The following is a 21,663-nucleotide window of genomic DNA, read 5'->3' on the forward strand; positions in this document are numbered from 1 at the left end:
GATCTATATTTATTGACATAAAAAGATGTCTTATGCAGGGCGCAGTGGCTCACACCTGTAATCCCAGCACTTTGGGAGGCTGAGATGGGCGGATCACGAGGTCAGGAGATCGAGACCATCCTGGCTAACACAGTGAAACCCCGTCTCTACTGAAAATACAAAAAAAAAAAAAAATTAGCCGGGCGTGGTGGCGGGCGCCTGTGGTCCCAGTTACTCCGAAGGCTGAGGCAGGAGAATGGCGTGAACCCGGGAGGCGGAGCTTGTAGTGAGCTGAGATCGCGCCACTGCACTCCAGCCTGAGCGACACAGCGAGGCTCCATCTCAAAAAAAAAAAAAAGATGTCTTATACATACTGTTGAAATGTTAAAAAAAAAAAAAAAAAAAGAAATACCCCATCTCTCTCTCTTAGGGACCCTGGATTTTTTGGTCCTCAACCCCCCTGAGACTAATGTTCCGCACTTTTCTTACACAGACGTCTCCCCAGAACCACATCAGGCAGGGAATCAGTGTGGGGAGGGCAGACCACACAGTCTGGTTTCTGAAACAGTTTTGAACAGAAGTATTTTGACCTTCTGTCTCCCTCAGTCGGGACACTCCTAATTTTAATGTCCCTTTTATAGTTGTAGAAACTGGGGTTCACGAAATTAAAAGCTTCGTTTCAGGTCTATACGAGGCATTCTTCTCCTGAATCTGCTAAAGGAAAGGAGGCCTGCTACGTGTCCTCTCAAAATGTGCTAGGGCATGCCATGAGCAGAAGGATTAAAGGGGCTAGAAAATTCAATATGAGCTGGAGAAGAGGTGGAAGAAGGGTCAGGTTTCTGGGAGATGGTGGTGGCATAGAGAAGGTAAGGCAGGGGGCACCCAAGATTCTCACCCATCCTACCACAAAGTCTTGCCTCTGCAGACACAACTCTACAAAAATCCAAGTGAGCCTTCCACAAATGATGAATGAATGAATGAATAAATGAATGAATAAAAAGGGAGACAAAGTTTATTGCTGTATTGGAAGGAATATAAAGTCAAGAACCAAACCCTTTTCCAACCTTGGTGGCCCCAGTTCCTCTGAGTTCCCCCACATTCATCAAATCCATAAGGTACCCCAAGTCTCCCTAAGACAGTCATGGGGTAGGAGGATATCCTGTACCCAGCCCATGGGGATAGGGATTAAAGAGTCACCCTGGTCACCCCCATGCTGAGGTCTCTGATCAGTTACCCACAAGTCTGCAGATCTCAGTCCTTGCACATTCCTTGGTGGGGTCTTGTGTGCAGGTTGCCTCGACTCAGAGCCAAATTTGGGAACGCAGACAGGAGTCCTGGTCCCAGGTTTTGCAGGCAGAGAACTTGGTGGTGTCTGAGCAGGTAGCGTCATCTGTCCTGACCTCTAGGTATGGCAGGACCAAGATCGAGGTGTCACCAGCCCCCAGAAGGTTGTCTGAGCCAGAGAAGAATAAGTTGTGAATGAGATCATTCCTGGTGACCCAACCCATGCATCCAAGACGTGAGAGTCCATCACCCCCAAGCCAGGCCCTGGTGCCTGACTGTGGCCGGTGAGTTGGGGAACAAGGAGGGACTGGCTGTTGGTCTGTGTGTCCTCATGGATGGGGAGCTGGATGAGGGTTGTGGTCTCTTACCTGGGGTAAGGGGCAGTGCCGCCGTGCATACCACTCCTGGCAGTACAGGCTGACCTGGATTCCCTGGCCTAGAAACAGCATGGTCCACATCAGCACGTTCCATGCCGGGCCGGTGCGCTGGTCATGCATCATGAAGTTCAACATTCCTGGTGCAGGAGGAAAGGTTGTCATTCCAGCTCCAGGAGTGCCTTGTCTCCCTGGCTTCCCTCCCATTCCAGGGTATTGGGAAGAGATGGAACAAGAAGGCTCCATTGGAGAAGATCTTGAACTCAGGTGCAGAAATTCGTAGAGGTCTAAAGTGGCCCATGTAAAACCAGGATTCTTCAGTTTGTACTTCAATATCCTGAATCTCATACTGAGCCTCTCAGCCTCATCCCACTTTCCTCCTCTTTGTCTTCCTCCATGAGTGATCTATTCAAATATTCCTCTCCAACCAGAAACCTCCTCCCACATGCCCCAGGATACAGCTTGGCTGCCTCCCAAATGCTGCCTCCCTCCCTGCTTTCCAAGTACCCCCCGACTCCACCTCTCAGTCTCAGCAGCCTCGCCTCCAGTCCTGGGGGCGAGGCCTCCCACCATCAGTCTGGGATCTGCAGGAACAGGACCCAGGCCTCCCTCTGGATGGCTCCCCTCCAGTGGCACAGAGACCAGCTCACCTCCAATGACAAGGAAGAGTATCAGCATGACGGGATAGAAGAACCCCAGGACGAAGCAGAAGATATACTCATGGGCCACTGCGGAGACCAGGAACACACCCAGCATGGCTACCCCTCGGGCCCGGGCACCAAGGAGCTGGCAGGGTGAGGAAAGGAGTGAAGAGTGAGTCTCCCTGAGCTCCTCCACAAACAGCCCCCACCTTAAGGAAGCCAGGGGAAGTGTGGCGCAGTGGAAAGAATATGGGATCTGAGGTCAGAAGGGGTGACATCAATCTTATTTAAGAGCATGCTGGCTGGGCACGGTCACTTACGTCTGTAATCCCAGCACTTTGGGAGGCTGAGGTGGGCAGATCATGAGGTCAGGAGTTCAAGACCAGCCTGGCCAATATGGTGAAACCTCGTCTCTACTAAAAATACAAAAATTAGCTGAGCATGGTGGCATTTGCATGTAGTCCCAGCTACTCAAAAGGCTGAGGCAGAAGAATCGCTTGAACCCAGGAGGCAGAGATTGCAGGTGAGCCAAGATTGTGCCACTCTCTACTCCAGCCTGGGCAACAAGGCTGGACTCCATCTCAAAAAAAAAAAAAAAAAAAAAAAGCATGCTACTATCCCATTGGGACTTAGGTGCCATTTTAAAATGAGGATATAATAATATTTATTTCTCAGGGTTACTGTGCTGATTAAATGTATGTAAAAACCCTTGGTAGCTGAAAATTGCTATGTGCATGTTCCTTAGAAGGCTAAGGTGGGAAACAATGCCCTGTGGACAGGGTGGAATTAAGGATAAAGATGGAAGAAAGTTAAGATTGCAAGGACTTTCTACCCATTGGGTTGGGTAAAATGAGAAAATGAGGACAGATGAAATCAAAACGGCCCTTAGGCCTGGAAAAGGTGAGTGGTGTAGTTGCCACACTGTAGCAGGAGGGAAGGAGAGGGAAGGAAGGAGAGCCCCCATTAACTGTGAGAGCTGAAGGGGTCTGCAGGGCCCATACCCGCAGCCCATCCTGATACACGTAGCTGTACAGCCAGTCATGGACCACCACGTTCCAAGTGCGGTAGTAGTTGGAGAAGGACGTTGAGTTCCACCAGTCCTGGAGAAGGTGGGGTCAGAGTGGGGGAAAGGAGGTAAGCAAGCATCTGGGTTCCGGCTCCTCCCCACTGCTCCCTCTGCCTGCACCCTATCCCAGTGTTCCAGAAGGGCTGGCTCCTGGCAGAACAGGGACAGCAGACACTCTCCCACCTCCCTCCTCAGGTCACGGAGGCCCTGTCCTCCCTCCTACTCCCTCTCTCAGGAGAAGATTCTGTAGTACCATGCACACAAAAGCAGTTAGCCCTGGCTTGTCAGGAGGTGGAGGGGTGGCATTATAAGCACATTCAGAGGACTGCATTTCTTATTATGGGAGGTGAACAGCATGGCTGAAGTGACACCCAACCTGGCCACTATCTTCCCCAGATCCCTCCCTAACCCTCCCTGCCTCCAGCTTCCAACTGGCCTAGGTCCAGGCCCCACCCGGTAGAACATCCTGTCTCCAAATCGTAGCATCTCGGCAAAGGCGTTGAGCCAGCAATGGAGGAAGGCAAAGAAGATGAGCAGCAGCATGAAGATGCCTGGTGTTTGGGGACAAGAGGCTGCAGGTCAGGCTGGCCCACATGGACCCACAGGCAGCCCTGATCTGGGTTCTGAGGAGCCCCTGCCCAGAAACCAGGGCCCCAACTCTTACCATTCATTTATTGGTAATTCACAAATTTATGCATTCCTTTTTTTTTTTTTTTGAGACAGGCTGGACTGCAGTGGTGTGATCATAGCTCGCTGCAGCCTCAAACTCCTGGACTCAAGCGATCCTCCCACCTCAGCCTCCCAAGTAACTGGAACTACAGACGTCAGCCACCACTCCCAGCTAATTTTTTTATTATTATTATTATTTTGAGATGGAGTCTCACTCTCTATCCCAGTCTGGAGTGCAGTGGCGCGATCTCAGCTCACTGCAAGCTCCGCCTCCTGGGTTCATGCCATTCTCCTGCCTCAGCCTCCCGAGTAGCTGGGACTACAGATGCCTGCCACCACGCCCGGCTAATTTTTTGTATTTTTAGTAGAGATGGGGTTTCACCGTGTTAGCCAGGACGGTCTTGATCTCCTGACCTCGTGATCCACCCACCTTAGCCTCCCATAGTGCTGGGATTACAGGTGTGAGCCACCATGCCCGGCTATTTTTAAGTTTTTTGTAGAGATGAGATCTCACTATATTGTCCAGTCTAGTCTCGAACTCCTGGCCTCAAGCGGTCCGCCTCCTTTGGCCTCCCAAAGTGTTGGGATTACAGGTGTGAGCCACTGTGCCTGGCCTCATGCATTCATTTATTCATCCATTTGTTCATGTACATTTACTTGGCATCACTTTGTGCCAGACGTTGGGGATAGAGATGAATCTCAAAGGGCCATTGGGAGTTCACAGAGTAATTGAAGTGAGACACACACAGAGACAGAGACAGAAAGATGTCCAACCATGTGTCCAAGGCAAATGTAATGGGAGCTAAGTATGGTGGCATTGATGTGCCTGTGAGTACAGAGAAACAGGTGGGTCATAGTAATTGATGGCTACAAAAGGAAGGCTTCCCACAGGAGGGGGCATCTCAGCCATGGGCCTCCAAGAAGCAACTAGATTCCATGGCTGAAAATTAGGAAAGGGTATTTCAAGCTGAGGGGCCAGTATGGGCAAAGGCCTGGAGGCATGGAAGCACATATCTCTCAGGGCTTGTTGTAGGATGAGAGGATAGGCTGGGGCTGTATGGGAAGGAGACTTGGATGCCACATCAAGGGTTCATATCTGATCCAAAAGTGCCAGCATTGACTTATCACTAGAGTTTTTGAAGGAGGGTAGGAAATGATTAGTTGTAGTAAGAAAGTTCACCTGGGCAGCAGTGTTAGGGGTAGATGGGAAAGGAAAGATCTGGGTGCCAGGGAGATGGGTTAGGAGGCTGATGTGGAGGGGGAGCAGATGGTCTGAACTGAGACCATGGCAATGGCCCTGATAGGAGGGGACAGACGTGAGGGGAGACTCAGAAGGAGAACGTGTTGAAACTGAGGGAAGGTAACTAGCAAGGCCTTCTCTGATTAGCCTTCCCCAGGGCACAGCTGCTCTAGCCCTACCTTAGTTGGCTCACCTGGCAACGTGGCATGCAGGATAGAGAGCACCAGGGCACGGGTGCTGAAGGGCTCTCGGCTCATGTTGGCAAAGACAGGAACACAGAGGCGGCCCAGGATGAAGCAGGCATAGAGCACACATCCCAGGGCCTGGAGGGGGCATGGGGACACATAACTGGAGAGGGACGCTGGCAGCTGCCAGTGGCATTGACCTCTGGCCCAGCACTGGCCTTCTTTTCCCTTGGCATCACCCTCCCACTGCCTCCCCAGGCCTCCCAGAAATGTCCCCTCTCCACCACCATGAGTCACAGGTCCACCCTTCTACCCTATCTTCTCACCTGGGCAAAGTTCTTGGCCACATAATTCCACCTGACATAGGGCGTCCTGCAGCGGCAATGGGGACAATATGTTTCTCATTCTTTCATGTTGTTCTCTGTTCAGTCTGGGCACGGGTTCTGGGGCCCTCTCTCCTCAGTTCCCTTAATTGCTTAGGCCTGGGAGGATTATCTAGGGTGGTGGGGTCTAGGATACTCTGAACTTTCCATAACAGAGATAACAAGTGGGTTTTAAGCATGGATGTCAACAAGGGTGTGTAGGATGGGTAGGATTTTCAGTACTAAAATCAGGACAGTCCTGGGTAAACCAGGAAAGTGGGTTGCCCTAGTGTCATCATAGGCCGGGCAAGGAGACAGGGTAGTCTACCAGTCACCTATTTCCCATCTTTATTATGAGATGCTTCCTGAGAAAGTGGCCAGTGCCTGAGGTGAGCCTGAGGACCTCAGGGAGGGGAGAGTAGAAGGGTAAGGTTCCTGATGGGCCTGGGCATTTGGGAAAGGAGTGCAGGGTCTTACCTAGGGTAAGTCTCCCTGTAGATGAGTGTTGGGCAGAAGAGGAAGTAGAGGTAGCTGGAGAAACTGGGGGCCTGGATCCCCTCACCTGGGGAGGAATGAGAGGGGTGGATTAGTAAGGGCAAGGGCAGAGGGCAGAGGTGAAGGGGCTGCTGGGGAAGGGTGGTGGGACTGGTGAGTGGAGAAATGGATAGGGTGGGGGTGGGGGATAAGCAAGGAGCTGGACGTAGGACCTGGATGCGGGCTAGGGGAGCTAAGCTGGGCAGGAGCGGAACTGGCTCTTTAACACCGTCTCTTCTGCTTTCATTTCAGGCACCCTATCTTCCAGTGCAGGGCCTGCTGTGGCCAGAGCTTCATTTGGTACCCACACGTTCGACAACCCATTCTCCTTCCCCTTCTGTCTGGACTTCCTAATACAGGCACATCTTATTTTACTGCACTTCCCAGATATTGCCTCTTTTACAAATTGAAAGTTTGTGGCAACCCTGCAAGAGACAAGGCTATCAGTGCCACTTTTTCCAACGGCAAGTGCTCACTTCATGCCACTGTGTCGCATTTTGGCAATTCCTGAAATATTTCTAACTTTCTTCTTCTTATTATATGTGGTATGGTGCACAGGCATAGAGCACACAGCCCAGGACCTGGAGGGGGTGTGGGGACACAAAACTGGAGAGGGACACTGGCAGCTGCCGATGGCATTGGACCTCTGGCCCAGCACTGGCCTCCTCTTCCCTTGGCACCACCCTCCCACTGCCTCCCCAGGCCTCCCAGAAACGTCCCCTCTCCACCACCATGAGTCACAGGTCCACTCTTCTACCCCAACTTCTCACCTCGGCAAAAATCACTGTGACCAGTGATTTTTAATGTTACAATTGTAATTGTTTTAGGGCATCATGAAATACACCCAAATAAGAGAGCAAACTTAACTGACAAATTCTGTGTGTGTTCTGACTACTCTACTGACCGGCCATTCTCCCATCTCTTCTGTTCTCCTCGAGCTTTCCTATTCGCTGAGATACAACGATATTGAAATTAGGGGCCAGGCTCAATGGCTCACTCCTGTAATCCCAACACTTTGGGAGGCCAAGGCAGGAGGATTGCTTAAGCCCAGGAGTTCAAGACCAGCCTGGGCAACACAGCAAGACCCTGTCTCTAAAAAAAAAAAAAAAAAAAAAAAAAAAATTGGCCGGGCGCGGTGGCTCATGCCTGTAATCCCAGCACTTTGGGAGGCTGAGGTGGGTGGATCACTGGAGGTCAGGAGTTCGAGACCATCCTGGCCAACATGGTGAAACCCTGCCTCTACTAAAAGTACAAAAAAGTTAGCTGGGTGTGGTGACACACACCTATAATCCCAGCTACTCAGGAGGCTGAGGCAGGAGAATCGCTTGAACCCAGAAGGTGGAGGCTGCAGTGAGCCAAGATTGTGCCACTGCACTCCAGCCTGGGAAACAGGGCAAGACTCCATCTCAAAAAAAAAAAAAAATTGAAATTGGGCCAATTAATAACGTTGAAATGGTCTTTAAGTGTTCAAGTGAGTGAAAGAAAGAGTTGCATGTCTCTCACTTTTTTTTTTTTTGAGATGGGATCTCAGTCTGTTGCCCAGGCTGGAGTACAGTGACACAGTCATGGCTCACTGCAGCCTTCACCTCCCGGACTCAAATAATCTTCTCACCTCAGCCTTCCACACAGCTGGGACCACAGGCATTAGCCACCACACCTGGCTAATTTTAAAAAGTTTTTTGAAGTGAGACCCCATCTCACTACGTTGCTCAGGCTGGTCTTGAACTCCTGGGCTCAAACGATCCTCCTGTCTCAATGTCCCAGAGTGCTGGGATTACCTGTGTGAGCCACTGTGCTCAGCCTGCAGCTGGTGACTTTAAGGGCTCTTGTTAAGGGCTAATGCAGCTGGTGACTTTAAGTTGGAGCCAGTGCCAACTTGTCATTCCAAAAATTCTAGGGCCCTTAAGAATGATGCTAAATATACTCTGCCTGTGCTCTATAAATGGAATAACAAAGCCTGGGTGACAGGCTGGGCCTGGAAATAGGAAATAGGAAAGTGCCAGAAGTCCTGGGTAACGGAGGTGCCATCTGTCAGAGGCAGGGGCTGAGAATGCCTAACGATGAAGGCCCACAGAGCCCAGCTGGATGCCAGGGCTGTGCCTGGTGGGCAACCCGGGCTTAGGAAGGCAGGGGCTTTTATCAGGATCCTGCACCTGCTGGCTTCATTCAGTCAGCCAAGAGGACTGAGTTCACAACCGGGCAAGATGAAGGTCTCACCCCGTCTGGCACGAAGGGTCCCAGGCACAGCCTCTCTCAGGAAGGAGTAGCTTTTCATCAGGAACCTAACCTGTGGCAGAATGGAAGGGGAGGAAAAGTTGCTGTGTGGCTTTAAGCAAATCGCTTAACCACTCTGTGCTCTGGGTTACCTCTGAGAGGCAGGCAGAGTGTTAAGATCTGTCTGGTCAGAGCCCATACTTTTTCTTTTTGTTGGATGGCCGTATAGCCTAACATATGCTGGGATGAATGAAGGCTGCTGGGATAAGAGGCCAGAGCGGAGTCTTCCGGTCAACCTCCTGTGATGGCGGTGTCACAGTGTTTGCCTTCCAGCCTGCAGGTTCCCCAAATCCCTCGTAATGGACTCCACCCCCGGTAACTAGCTCCGCCCCTGCCCATGCCGTCTCCAGCGACTCCCTCTCGTGGGCCCCGCCCCCTCTTTGGGGGACTCCCCCTCTGCTGAGATGGCCCCACCAGCTGGTTCCTTCCTGTCCCTCAGCAGGGCTCGGCCCTCACCTGCTCGAAGACCAGGACACAACGGGAGGCCGGCGGGAGCTGATGCTCCACGGCCACGTGGACCGGCAGCGCGCAGAGCACCACGGCGTGGGCGGCTAGCAGCGCACAGCCCAGGCCCGTCGCCTGCGTCCAGGTGCCCCTGGCCCCCTGCCTGGCCCACAGCCGCAGGGCCTGGTACGGCGCCAACAGGGTGGACAGAAACATGGGCACCCAGGTCACCAGCGCCAATGGCAGCTGTCCGAAGCTGAAGATCAGTAGGTCAAACTCCAGCAGCAGCCTTGGAGTGGGGAAGGAGAGAAAGTAGACAAGTGAAGCCCATTCTTGTCCCCTTCCTCTTCAATCTGAGCTCCTGGAAGATGAACTGAGGTATCTTGATCAGGTTGTGAGCTCCCCATCTCTGGAGGTGTTCAAGACGGCACCTCTGTGGCACAGGGCGTTGCTCCAGGAGACTCAGTCATGGCATGAGTTTGATTCTAAATGACCTTGAGAGCCCTCTCTGATTTCATGGTGTTGGTAAGGGCTCAGTACTCTATATACAACACATGTTAGGATATGAGGTAACTAGACTGACTTTCCTTAGTTTTATTCCTTTGGAGCGTCTGTTGTTGTAGATTGGAGCTAATAGGATGCCGGTTGTTCAGTATTTTGTTAGCCTAGGTTAATAGTGTATGGTTTGTTAAGGGGAAAAACTGAAAACAACCTAAGTGTCCATTAGTAAAGGACTAAGTGAACAAATCTGGCACCTCCATATTCTTCAGTCCTTCAAACCAATGGACTAACATGAAAACATCCCTAAAATAAATTGTTAGGGAGTAAAATCAAATTACAAAATAATAGGTACAGTTTCTTATTTACGTGAAACCTCCACAATGTACCTATCTTTGGTACTGAATGTCAATGCATGGAAAATGCTCTGGATGGAAACTCAGAAACTGTTTTTTTTAGAGACAGAGTCTCACTCTGTCACCCAGGCTGGAGTGCAGTGGCACAATTTCTGCTCACTGCAACCTCCGCCTCCCGGGTTCAAGCAATTATCCTGCCTCAGCCTCCTGAATAGCTGGGACTACAGGCTTGCACCACCACGACTGGCTAATTTTTTTTTTTTCAGTAGAGACAGGGTTTCACCATATTGGCCAGACTGGTCTTGAATTGCTGACCTCAAGTGATCCGCCTGCCTCGGCCTCCCAAAGTGCTGGGATTACAGGCGTGAGCCACTGCACCCAGCCAGAAACTGTTTAAAATCCTCCGAGAGCAGTGTGAGATTGAAGGAGGTGGTCAAGAAGGACCTCCTTTACACGAAAACATGTATTTGAGCTTTTATCATTTTTAGTTTTTTTAATTTATTTTTTTCTTATGCAAACCTAGCAGTAGATTTTGTCCTTTTAATACTTGTATAACTAACAACAAAAATTTTACCAAAAGGCAGTGCTGTTGCTGAGCCTGTGGATCCTTGGAGCTGTTTTTTTCATTGCTTCCCAAGCCCAACATAGGGAGAGGGGATGTGGCAGGCCAGGTTTCACTAATACAGGCCTCCATAACAACTGTTTCAGTACTGATAGAGTGGTTAAGTTAAATATTAAAAGCCAGTGCCCTTATACAAAGGCCAGAATGTAACAAAAGCCCACCAAGAGTTTTGCCTAGGCCTTTCCTGAACCTCAAAGTATGATTAAACAAGTTTTATTGGGGGTCTGAAGAAACTCCCCAGGCCTCCACAAATGAGTTTATTGGGATTCTGAAGGAACTCCCCAAACCTCTGTGATTTAGCAGGAGATAAGAGAAGGGTAATCACCCCAGCACCTGGATCCATTTAGATTAAGTAAACTTACTGAGGCTCCAGAAGAAGGTCTTCAAGACTCAGACCTTAGTTATAGATTAAAAGAAGTTAATCACTTATGTCTTTAGATGAATGCACACCTACACATAGACATAGAGCTTAGAAGGTATATAAGCTCTGGAAAACTTTATAATTTTTAGTTGGCCTGGTGATCATTTCCAGGCCTTCTCCCTGTAACTGGTTACAGAAATAAAAACTCTCTTCCTCCCCAGTTCATCTGCATCTCGTTACTGGGCCGCAAGAAAAAGCAGCCCAACCTTCAGTTTGATATGGGAACAAAACGTGGCAAGCCAGCCAGGAGAGACCGGGATGGTGCTGTGTTCAGCCACCGGTGGCTTGCGATGAGACAGTCTTCAGGAGGGTCCAAGCAGCTGCCCGTGAGATTTTTCTTGGGGACCCTCCCGAGGGCTGTCCCGTGTGCAAAATTGCACGTCCCTTTCACTACTGGGGAAGAACAGAGATCAGAAGCAGACACGCTCAAAGGGTGAGTTAAACAGATCATATGCCGGGAGCCTATTGTTTTCCTATTGGGCTTGTTAAGCCATTTGTTCGCTACCACCCAGGGAAGCAATAGGGCTCACTCATACGCCTGCTTTGCATTTTGGTTGCGATCAGGTTTTGAGTTGGTTTTGAGTCTGTTTTGCCTGAGTGCACTCCCCCTTGTGTTGTCCAAAATCTGTCTCCACTTATTTGTGTATCTGTCTTATTCCCTTTGATAGCATGTAAACTTGAAAATAGGAGGTATTGGCTGGGTGCAGTGGCTCACGCCTGTAATCCCAGCACTTTGGGAGGCCAAGGTGGCTGGATCATGAGTTTAGGAGTTTGAGACCAGCCTGGCCAAGATGGTGAAACCCCATCTCTACTAAAAAAATTAGCCAGGCGTGGTGGCGGACGTCTGTAATCCCAGCTACTTGGGAGGCTGAGGCAGAGAATTGCTTGAACCCAGGAGGCAGAGGTTGCAGTGAGCTGAAATTGCACCACTGCACTCCAGCCTGGGCGACAGAGCAAAACTCTGTCTTAAAAAAAAAAAAAAAAAAAAAAAGGAAAGAAAAAAAAGAAAATGGGAGGTATTGGGTCCATTCCTGCTGAGAGGCCACTGGGAAGGAAAAATATCTTCTAGACGCTCAATGGTTGAGAGTCAGCTTAATTAAAAGCTAACATCCAAGATGTGTATACGTATGTGTGCATGTGTGCACGTTTGTATTTAAAAGGCTTTCATGTTTTTGGTTTTGTTTTTATTTCTCTCCTAGGACCTTGTCTTTTTTTTTTTTTTTTTTGAGACAGAGTTTTGCTCTGTCACCCAGGCTGGAGTGCAATGGTGCAATCTTGGCTCACCACAACCTCCGCCTCCCGGGTTCAAGCAATTCTCCTGCTTCAGCCTCCCGAGTAGCTAGGATTACAGGTATGTGCTACCACGCCTGGCTAATTTTTTATTTTTAGTAGAGACAGGATTTCTCCATATTGATCAGGCTGGTCTCAAACTCCTGACCTCAGGTGATCTGCCCGCCTCCGCCTCTTAAAGTGCTGAGATTACAGGCGTGAGTCACCACACCCGGCCAGGACCTTGTCTTTTTGAGCAGAAGTTTTTTTCCTTCTCAGTTGACTGAATTCTGTTTTCTTGATTAATAGCTATTACAACAGAAGCTACTCTGGGGTTTTTAAGAAGTGTAATTGAGAGACATAGAAATGTCTTTGGGAAAAAAAAAATGTAAGTGCACTGTAAAAGCCTCACATGATCTGGCTTCATAATAATTCTCCCTTTTTGAAAACCCAGGATTCAGTGTAAGATCTGCCCAGAGCACAAAGATCCAGTTAAAAGAGAGGAAAAAGGAGGTCTTAGGAATCTATAAAATGTACTTCTATTGGCATGCCTAATACGTCTGTGTATTTATGTCTTGTGTATACCATGTTTCACTACTGAAAATATATAAAAGAGTTCTAATTAATTGGCTTAAAGAAAAATAAAAGCACTTAAATACTTTAACAGAAAAAAGGAAAGACTAGTCAAATGCTTTTTCAAGTTTATGTGACTTAAATAAAATCTTTAATACATAAGCTAGCTTTAAAAATTATTGGTAAAGTAATACTAGAAATGTCTTAAGAGTTGCCAGCATACATTTTTGTTTGCATTTATTGATCAAGCAATTTCATACTTATCTCTGCCAAATACTATAAGGTGTCAAAATTTGGCATAGAGGCTACAAAACTATAACTCAGCCCAAAACAGAATGATCTTTGCTCATGTCATTTTTAATGAATGAAACATTAATATTGTTTAATGAAGATAGCGACATCTTGAATTATTTAGTAAAATACCCTAACTTCTACTCTTGTGGCCTTAGTCTAGTCCACAGACATGAAGAAAGTTTGTTCTGGGAAAGGACTGTTATCATTCTCTGTTTAAAAGCTACACTATAGGCTGGGCAAGGTGGCTCACACCTGTAATCCCAGCACTTTGGGAGGCCGAGGCAGGCAGATCACGAGGTCAGGAGATCGAGACCATCCTGGTTAACACGGTGAAACCCCGTCTCTACTAAAATTACAAAAAAAATTAGCTGGGCGTGGTGGCGGGCCCCTGTAGTCCCAGCTACTCGGGAGGCTGAGGCAGGAGAATGGCGTGAACCCGGGAGGCGGAGCTTGCAGTGAGCTGAGATCACGCCACTGCACTCCAGCCTGGGTGACAGAGTGAGACTCCGTCTCAAAAAAAAAAAAAAAAAAATGTAGGCAAATGATTAAAATAAATAATTAGATAAATGTAATGGGATAAATACTCATAAACAAACTTGTCATAATTTAGAATCTAAAGTTAAAAAACAGATATTTCATTATTTGGGTATTTTCCAATAAAAATGTAGGAAAACATTCTTTCTAAAAATTGTGTCCTTTTTAAAGAGTAACTAATTTTTATCTAATTCAAACCTTAAAGGTTATATATAAAACAAGGTAAAAAACAGGAAATAAGAGAGACATAAAAAAAGTTATAAAAATAAAGACAATTTTAAAGATTATTGGTAAAATAAAAATATCTTCAAAAATGTAAACATTTGGTTTAAATTATGGATGTCAAATATTAGGTTTGCTAAATGCTTTAGGTCATAAACTGCTTCTTTGACTTAAAAATTGTTAAATTTATTTTGGAGCGTTAGATTCTAGATAAGGCTAGGGACATGTGAAATTAGCCATGCCCCCTAGATATGCAAAAAGATATTAAAGAAAAGAGAATTTATATAAGAAAGGATCTTGTATGGTAAATTCTTGTCCTAAAGTAAAATAACTGGTTGTTTAAAGAGAAACATGTTTAGGACAAATCAGAAAGTCAAGGGATGTCAGAGATTGTCTGTGGAAGTCCTGAAAGAATTTATTAAAGGAATTTTATACAAGAAATGTTATACAATTTAAAGGTGATTAGGCCTCCTAAATGCTTTATGACTCTTAGCTGTACAACTTGCCTGCTTTACAGCTAGGTAAGTCCTAGGACACATGGAGTTAGATGCTGGAATAAGTCAGACCTTATCTGTACTCCTGTCTAGGTCCTAGGCGCCACACCTAGTACATAATTAAAATCCCAAACTTACCAAGGTTTTCACCAAAAGTAAAGGTTGCTAAGAGTTAACAGTATAATATATATTTAACACTGTTGAAGAAACAATTTATGTGCAAGGTGTATAAGAAAAGTAAAATATACTTTTGGTAAAAAGATTATAAGAAGGCATGACAATATGGATTTTTCCCTAGATTAAAAGGTAAAAGGATTGTTTTAAGTTGGGTAAGATAAAGATGGAGGTTTAAGCAAGTTGTGGAAGGTTGATTGTAAAGGAAATTCTGTGTGTAAACATATTGGCTAAAGTTAAAGGGGTATCATCCAGTTTCTTCTGCAAATTGAGCATTAAAATAAAAGCACAATGGGTTTCTCTTAGAGCACTAACCTGCTCTTTAACAAAAATTGTAAAGGGTTCGAAAAAGTCTATAAAAATCTTACCTTATGGTCAAACATTAAAATTGGGTAAACATGTGTATAAGGTTTTATTAAGACTTAGGTTTAAGGCCAGGTGCAGTGGCTCACACCTATGATCCCAGCACTTTGGGAATGTCAAGGTGGGTGGATCGCTTGAAGTCAGGAGTTCAAGACCAGCCTGGCCAACATGATGAAACCCCATCTCTACTAAGAATACACACAAAAAAATTAGCTGGGTGTGGTGGTGTATGCCTGTAATTCCAATTACTTGGGAGGCTGAGGCAGGAGAATCACTTGAATCCAGGATTCAGAGATTGCAGTGAGCCGAGATCATGCCACTATACTCCAGCCTGGGTGACGGAGTGAGACTCTGTCTCAAAAAAGAAAATAAATAAATAAATAAATAAGTAAATAAATAAATAATTATTATTTATTTAATAGTACACTAATATAAAGGTGAAATTTGGCTTATTTGGTACCAAAAATCATACAGGAAGCATTGCCAAACATAAAATGGGGTTTGACTTTCTTTGGGCTGTATTTGTATAAATCTGTTATTGGTATGTATTCCAAAGTTATGAGAGACTGCTATAATTCTGATATATCTTAGTGTACATTATCAATAATAATTACAATTGTTATTTATTTATTTATTTAGATGGAGTCTCGCTCTGTCGCCCAGGCTGGAGTGCAGTGGCGTGATCTTGGCTTACTGCAACCTCTGCCTCCCAGGTTCAAGTGATTCTTCTGCCTCAGTCTCTCAAGTAGCTGGGACTACAGGCATGTGCCACCATGCTCAGCTAATTTTTGTATTTTTAGTAGAGACGGGGTTTCACCATATTGGCCAGGTTGGTCTTGAACTCCTGACCTCGTGATCCACCCACCTCGGCCTCCCAAAGTGCTGGGATTACAGGCATAAGCCACTGTGTCCAGCCATTGTTATGTTAAATTGTTGTGTGCTACAGAGGTAACAGATTTCCTTGTCAATTGTGTCTTTAACTATGGCTACCCTAAAACTGTTTGTCATCCATAAACAATTGTTTTCTTGTTTTGGTCCTCTTTAGAAGGTGGTTTTATAATCAGTTATAAAGCTCTAACAGGTGCTCTTGAATGCAGGTTTCTGATAACTTTGTAGATTGTGACATCACAATGGAGGAAAAACATTCAGGGCTCTTGAAGAGTTAAAATATTCATTAATATGAAGCAGGACAGGAATTAACTGCATGTACTGAACTAATAGGAGATTGAAGTGATCTTTTTCACTTTTTGCTTAAAATGTTGCTAGTCCTTTGTTTTGCTTTGCAGAGTCAAGGAAACTTTTCTTTTGAGCTATTAATAGCTTTTAATAATTAAGTAAAGTATACTCCTATGAATAAAATTTGGAGCATTTTTGTTTCTCTCTACCTGATTTCTCCAGAATTTGGAAACTATTTTCAATATAGTTATTTGCATAAGTACAATAACAATCTGTTTTCTTTTGTAACAGGACATAATTGGAAAAAGTGGTTATTTTCCCAAGGCTGTGACTGGAATGGTGTACTCTTTTTTAAGGAATCGAACTTGACTTATGAAGCCAATAAAGCCCTTGAAAACTGGTGTCATATTTTGTGTACACAGTCCCTGTCCAGGGTTTCTGATCTGTGGTAGGTAAAGAATGTCATTTTCTGACAGGCCAGGAACCCCAAGTTATCTTGGAACCTCAAGAGAAGAGGAATTCACCCAACTCATAGGTATTTATTGGTACAAATCCATGGCTGGGCTCGGCTTTAAAAGGACTTATCTCAGATTCCTTCTATGGAACGAAGTTCCATCAAAGCCAATTTAAAAGGCCTATATGAAACTAATTATTCTTGCTGTACTGTATACAAATAATTAAACCAAGTATAATAAAGCAAACCAGTCCTACTGTGATCTGTCTTTTAATAAAAATGGGAAACTGGAGAGAGAAAAATTATGTTTCAAAAACTATGGCTGGGCTCAGTGGCTCACACCTGTAATCCCAGCACTTTGGGAGGCCAAGGTGGGCAGATCGCCTGAGGTCAGGAGTTCGAGACCAGCCTGGCCAACATGGTGAAACCCAGTCTCTACTAAAAATACAAAAATGAGCCGAACACAGTAACACGTGCCTGTAGTCCCAGCTACTCAGGAGGCTGAGGTTGGAGATTCGCTTGAACCCGGGAGGCGGAGGTTGCAGTGAGCCAAGATCACGCCACTGCACTCCAGCCTGGGCAACGGACCGAGACTCTGTCTCAAAAAAAAAAAAAAAAAAGTAGTACATCTGTTGTTAAATTCTAGTCTTGCCTGATGTTTTTCAGTTTTTATTATTTTCTGCAGTTTGGATTAAATTCTAACTTTTCTGGCTACAGGTCTCCAAAATAATGTTTTCAATTTTTTCCTCTTTCTTTTCCATTTTCCCCCATTCTTCCTAATTGGTAATCACTGAAACCTAAGCTCTGCTTTCTTAAAGCCCTGCAAACTGAAGACTAGACAACTTAAACTTCAGAAGAAAAGAGCAGTAGCCTATTTATATGTGCTGTTGCATACTATTATGTTTCAGCAGGTGCTGCCTCCAAGGCCCCGAAACAGAGAGTGCTACTGCGAACAAGTCAACCTCTTCCACTCCACTGCTGCTTTTGGTGCCCCATAACGACGACCCCCTCTCAGCAGGAAGTAGCCAGAAAGATTACGACTCCCCATCTCCCTGCGATTCTCATGATAAATAAATATACACGCATGATAAAAATCATGTGTAAATTGACAGTGGGGACTGTGACAAGCAGGTCTCACTAATGCAGACCTCCATAACAACTGTTTCAGTACTGACTGAGTGGTTAAGTTAAATGTTCCAGTGCCCTTATACAAAGGCTGGAATGTAACAAAAGCCCACCAAGAGTTTTGCCTAGGCCTTTCCTGAACCTCAAAGCATGATTAAACAAGTTTTGCTGGGGGTCTGAAGAAACTCCCCAAACCTCCGTTATTTAGCAGGAGACAAGAGAAGGGTAATCACCCCAGCACCTGGACCCATTTAGATTAAGTAAACTTACTGAGGCTCCAGAAGAAGGTCTTCAAGACTCAGACCTTAGTTATAGATTAAAAGAAGTTAATCACTTATGTCTTTAGATGAATGCACACCTACACATAGACGTAGAGCTTAGAAGGTATATATGCTCTGGAAATTGTAATTTTTAGTTGGCCTGGTGATAATTTCCAGGCCTTCTCCCTGTAACTGGTTACAGAAATAAAAACTCTCTTTCTCCCCAGTTCATCTGCATCTCGTTATTGGGCCATGAGAAATAGCAGCCCCAACCCTCAGTTTGGTCTGGGAATAGTGGGAGGTATGAAAATACAGACCCCCAGGGGTATACAGCTCTCTGAAGCTCATCCTCACAGTTGGATGGGGTGCTCTGTGGGGGAAATGACTCACCCAGGCACTTGGGTACATGTCTGTCTTCCCCACAAGACTGGGAGTGCCTCACAGACAGGAGTGGGGTCTGCCCCCCTCATTTCTCTGGCCACTAGGACTGGTACTCGGGAGGTGCTGAATGGAAGTTACTTGAATAGAACTGACTTGGAAAGGAGTGTGTATGGGTGTGCATGTGTGCACACACACACACATCTGCCTCAGGGCAAGGTGTCATTGAGAAGCATTTGAGAGTGGCTGGCCCTGGGAGGACAGACAAAGGGCCAACCAAGGCTGGGGAAGGAAGGGATCCTAGAGAGTGTTTCAGGTGGGAAGGTTGTTGGGAGCAATGTTGGTACATGTCCAGTAACCAAAGGGGGAACCTGTGTCCTCTTGCCCCAAGGGCAGGTGGGGCACTGAGGACCCAGAGGGTCTGATCAGATAGGTGTGCCTGTCCCAGGTGGGAAGGGGACCTACCTGCCCTCATCAATGAAGTCGATGGCCAGGGTGCTGATGATGAAGACACACAGGCCAGCGATGAACATGTGGTAGATGGTGCGGAAATGCTGCACCTCCATCAGCTCACTAGAGGGACAGGGGCCCGAAAGTCAGTGTGGGAGGGTCCTCAGGGTCGTGTGAACTAGCTCAGACAGTGTACACATGAGGCATGGGGCCTAGCGATCCAGAACTAGCTCACCTCATGTACACATGAGGCATGGGGCCTAGCGATCCAGAACTTCCAGCTAAAGGCCTTTCTTCCACAACCATGCCTAGGGCAAATAGGGGACCCGCACCTTAGAAACCCTTTCCAAGTCCTCCCCACAAACCACCTAGAGCCTGGGGATGAGAAATGAGGTACCTTGACCCCTAGCCAAAGCCCTTTCTTTTCCTCCCATTACTTGTCATCACCCCGACTTACTCAAGCAGGGACTTGCGGATGATGAAAACTTTCTGTTTCCCCAGGGATGGCTCCTGGGTCCTGAATTGAGATGTTTGTTCAAGGTCAGGAAAAAGTAAATGTGCAGAGGGCAGGGCCATGCAGAAGGTCAATACTTGGGAGCCAAGGGGAGTGGTAGGGAAAGGTCAGGGCTAGGGCCAGAGGGCAGGACCGGGTGGAAGGTCAGGGCCAGGGCAGAGCGAGGCCCAGTAGATGGAGGTCAGTGTTAGGAAGACAAGGGGGGAAGAGGGAAGGCTGGAGTCACGGTCCTGCTAAAGCTGGCAAGGGCACATAACGTGATGTTTATAGCTCATGATCCTTGCTACAGAGGAGCCCGCGCAGCCTTTCCCCAGACTCACCTGCTCAAGGAACCTGGGGGAGGTGGGGGCAGAGGTTTGTCTTGTGATGGGTAGGATTGTATAGCCTCCCGCATGGCCCGATCCAGCAGCTCCCTCAGTTGTCCCTGCGCTTGCTCCAGCAATTGTGCCTTCACAGCCTACGGGACAAAGCCGGGGCAGAGCCCACTGTCCCTCCAGTCAGCCATCCTTTCATTCACCAGACATTCACTGAGTTTCTGTCTATGCCAGGCACAGTGCTTTAAAAAAAAAAACAAACCTGGGAGGTCAGCAGGAATGGGGGTTCAGCGGTGGCAGGCCTGTAGGGGAAGGGCAGGCATTGGTGGGGTGGGGATGGGTCTGCTGGTGGGGTAGGACCCCGCAATGCTAAGTGCTATGGTAAAAAGATGAACAAGCCATGATTCCTGCCCAGAGTTGATCTCCTTCTGGCTTCCTGGGGCAGCAGCGAGGATCAGGGAGTGACAGCAGGAGCAAGGCTTCCCCTCCCTGGGTCTGAATTCCAGCCTGGTCACCTCCGATTGTCACTCCTCACCCCTGGCCTCCAGCCGCACTAGCAGGAAGATTCTATCTACTGGCTGACTTTTGGTGACCTTTGGGACCTGTGCTTCAAACCCTTCCATCTCCATCCTTAATTCTAACCTGATCTTTGCACTCAGGAACAAGTCATCAGGCTGGGCACCGTGGCTCACACCTGTAATCCCAGCACTTTGGGAGGCCGAGGCGGGTAGATCACTTGAGGTCAGGAGTTCAAGACCAGCCTGGCCAATATGGTGAAACCCCGTCTCTACTAAAAATATAAAAAAAATTAGCCACACCTGGTGGCACTCATCTGTAGTCCAGCTACTCGCTTGAACCTGGGAGGCAGAGGTTGCAGTGAGCCGAGATTGTGCCAATGCACTCCAGCCTGAGCAACAGAGCGAGACTTTGTTTCAAAAAAAAAAAAAAAAAAAAGTCATCTTTATCACCAAGCCTCACTCCTGCTTCCTACTACCAAGGATCTGTCCACTTGACCTCTGACCTCTGACATCCCTCACCTCCATGTGTCGGGTCCATTGTACCAAGTCCAGGGCTCTGTGCGTCTCAGTGTTTCCTGTGAGGAGGGATCAAAGGCACAGTCAACAGGAGGAATTGGGGTTCTGCAGACCCAGAGGCATCCTGTGGTCAGGAAATGCTTTGTGTGCTCAGCAGCTGCCCTCACCCCAACCAGCCAATATCTAGTATCATGGTTGGGGCTACTAGAAGGGGAAGTTGCTGTTGCCAGTGGTGAGGAGGCCATAGGCAAGCAGGGGGCCTGGTGACATTACTGGGAACAGGGCACTCAGGGAACGGGAAGCTACTCCATTCACTATCTGGGGCTAAAGAGTCAGAAAGATAAGGCCAGGCCACAGCTCTGACATAGCTCTTTTCTGTTCCATCTTCCAGCTGGGTGGCTCTGGGCTGAGGCCAGGGTCTGCCTTCCTTGGCCTCTCTGGACAGCAGGAAGGATTGGCATCAGGCAGTTGGAGCCTTCTCTCCATAGCGCATCTCTCCCTGCCTCCCCCCCACTTGCCTGTGCCTTCTGCACCCCCGAGGGCGGCTCACCATCTCCACAGGGTTGGCGCTCCCGCTCCCCTCCCAGCCCTTCTGTCCTCTGCAGACGCAGACGGGCCCCGCCTGGCTCCATGGTGCGGTCTCCAGTGGGCAGCAGGCAGCCCTTGCCTGTGTTGCCTCCTTCCTTCGCAGCGTGGCCTGCCCTGCAGAGCTCTTGTCCCACTCAGCTCAGGTGACAGCTCCAAAGACTAAAGTCCTTTCAGGAGGAGGGGGCCTCTGGGAGTGCGATAGGTTATCTGATCTGGAGGCAGAGCTTCTCAGATTCAGACCTCACTCTGCTGTCTGTCGCAGGGATGGCCACATCCCCCTAACACCCCAAACACCATCCAGATGCCCAGCTCCAAGGGTGCTATCCACCCCGCCACACACACACAGGAATAGTGGCTGGGTACATCATGGGGAGGGGAACTTTGCCGCTCAGAAGCTTGTCACCTAGCATGGCTGGCCTTCCAGTCTCTCTCCCAGCAGGCTGAAGGTCAGGGAGGAGTCAGAAATGTCTTCATGTATCAGTGCGTTCAGCTCGCTTT

The 21,663-nt window shown here is 47.6% G+C and overlaps 1 protein-coding gene across 1 annotated transcript; it reads right to left on the bottom strand.

The window, feature by feature from the left end:
* Positions 1 to 969: 969 nt before the first annotated feature.
* SOAT2 (sterol O-acyltransferase 2) lies at positions 970 to 21,301 on the bottom strand. The gene is made up of 15 exons (XM_004053210.4): positions 21,128 to 21,301; positions 20,581 to 20,636; positions 19,550 to 19,686; positions 19,173 to 19,232; positions 18,731 to 18,838; positions 9,065 to 9,341; positions 8,552 to 8,621; positions 6,278 to 6,362; positions 5,765 to 5,810; positions 5,447 to 5,576; positions 3,798 to 3,895; positions 3,280 to 3,378; positions 2,288 to 2,423; positions 1,632 to 1,777; positions 970 to 1,432 (listed from the first exon to the last, which is right to left on the bottom strand). Exons 1-15 carry the CDS (start codon positions 21,207 to 21,209, stop codon positions 1,382 to 1,384), a joined length of 1,581 nt encoding a protein of 526 aa, XP_004053258.2. The 5' UTR covers positions 21,210 to 21,301; the 3' UTR covers positions 970 to 1,381.
* Between the last annotated feature and the right edge of the window lie 362 nt (positions 21,302 to 21,663).

This window comes from Gorilla gorilla, chromosome 10, assembly GCF_029281585.2.
Source record: "Gorilla gorilla gorilla isolate KB3781 chromosome 10, NHGRI_mGorGor1-v2.1_pri, whole genome shotgun sequence".
NCBI classification, from domain to species: domain Eukaryota; kingdom Metazoa; phylum Chordata; class Mammalia; order Primates; family Hominidae; genus Gorilla; species Gorilla gorilla.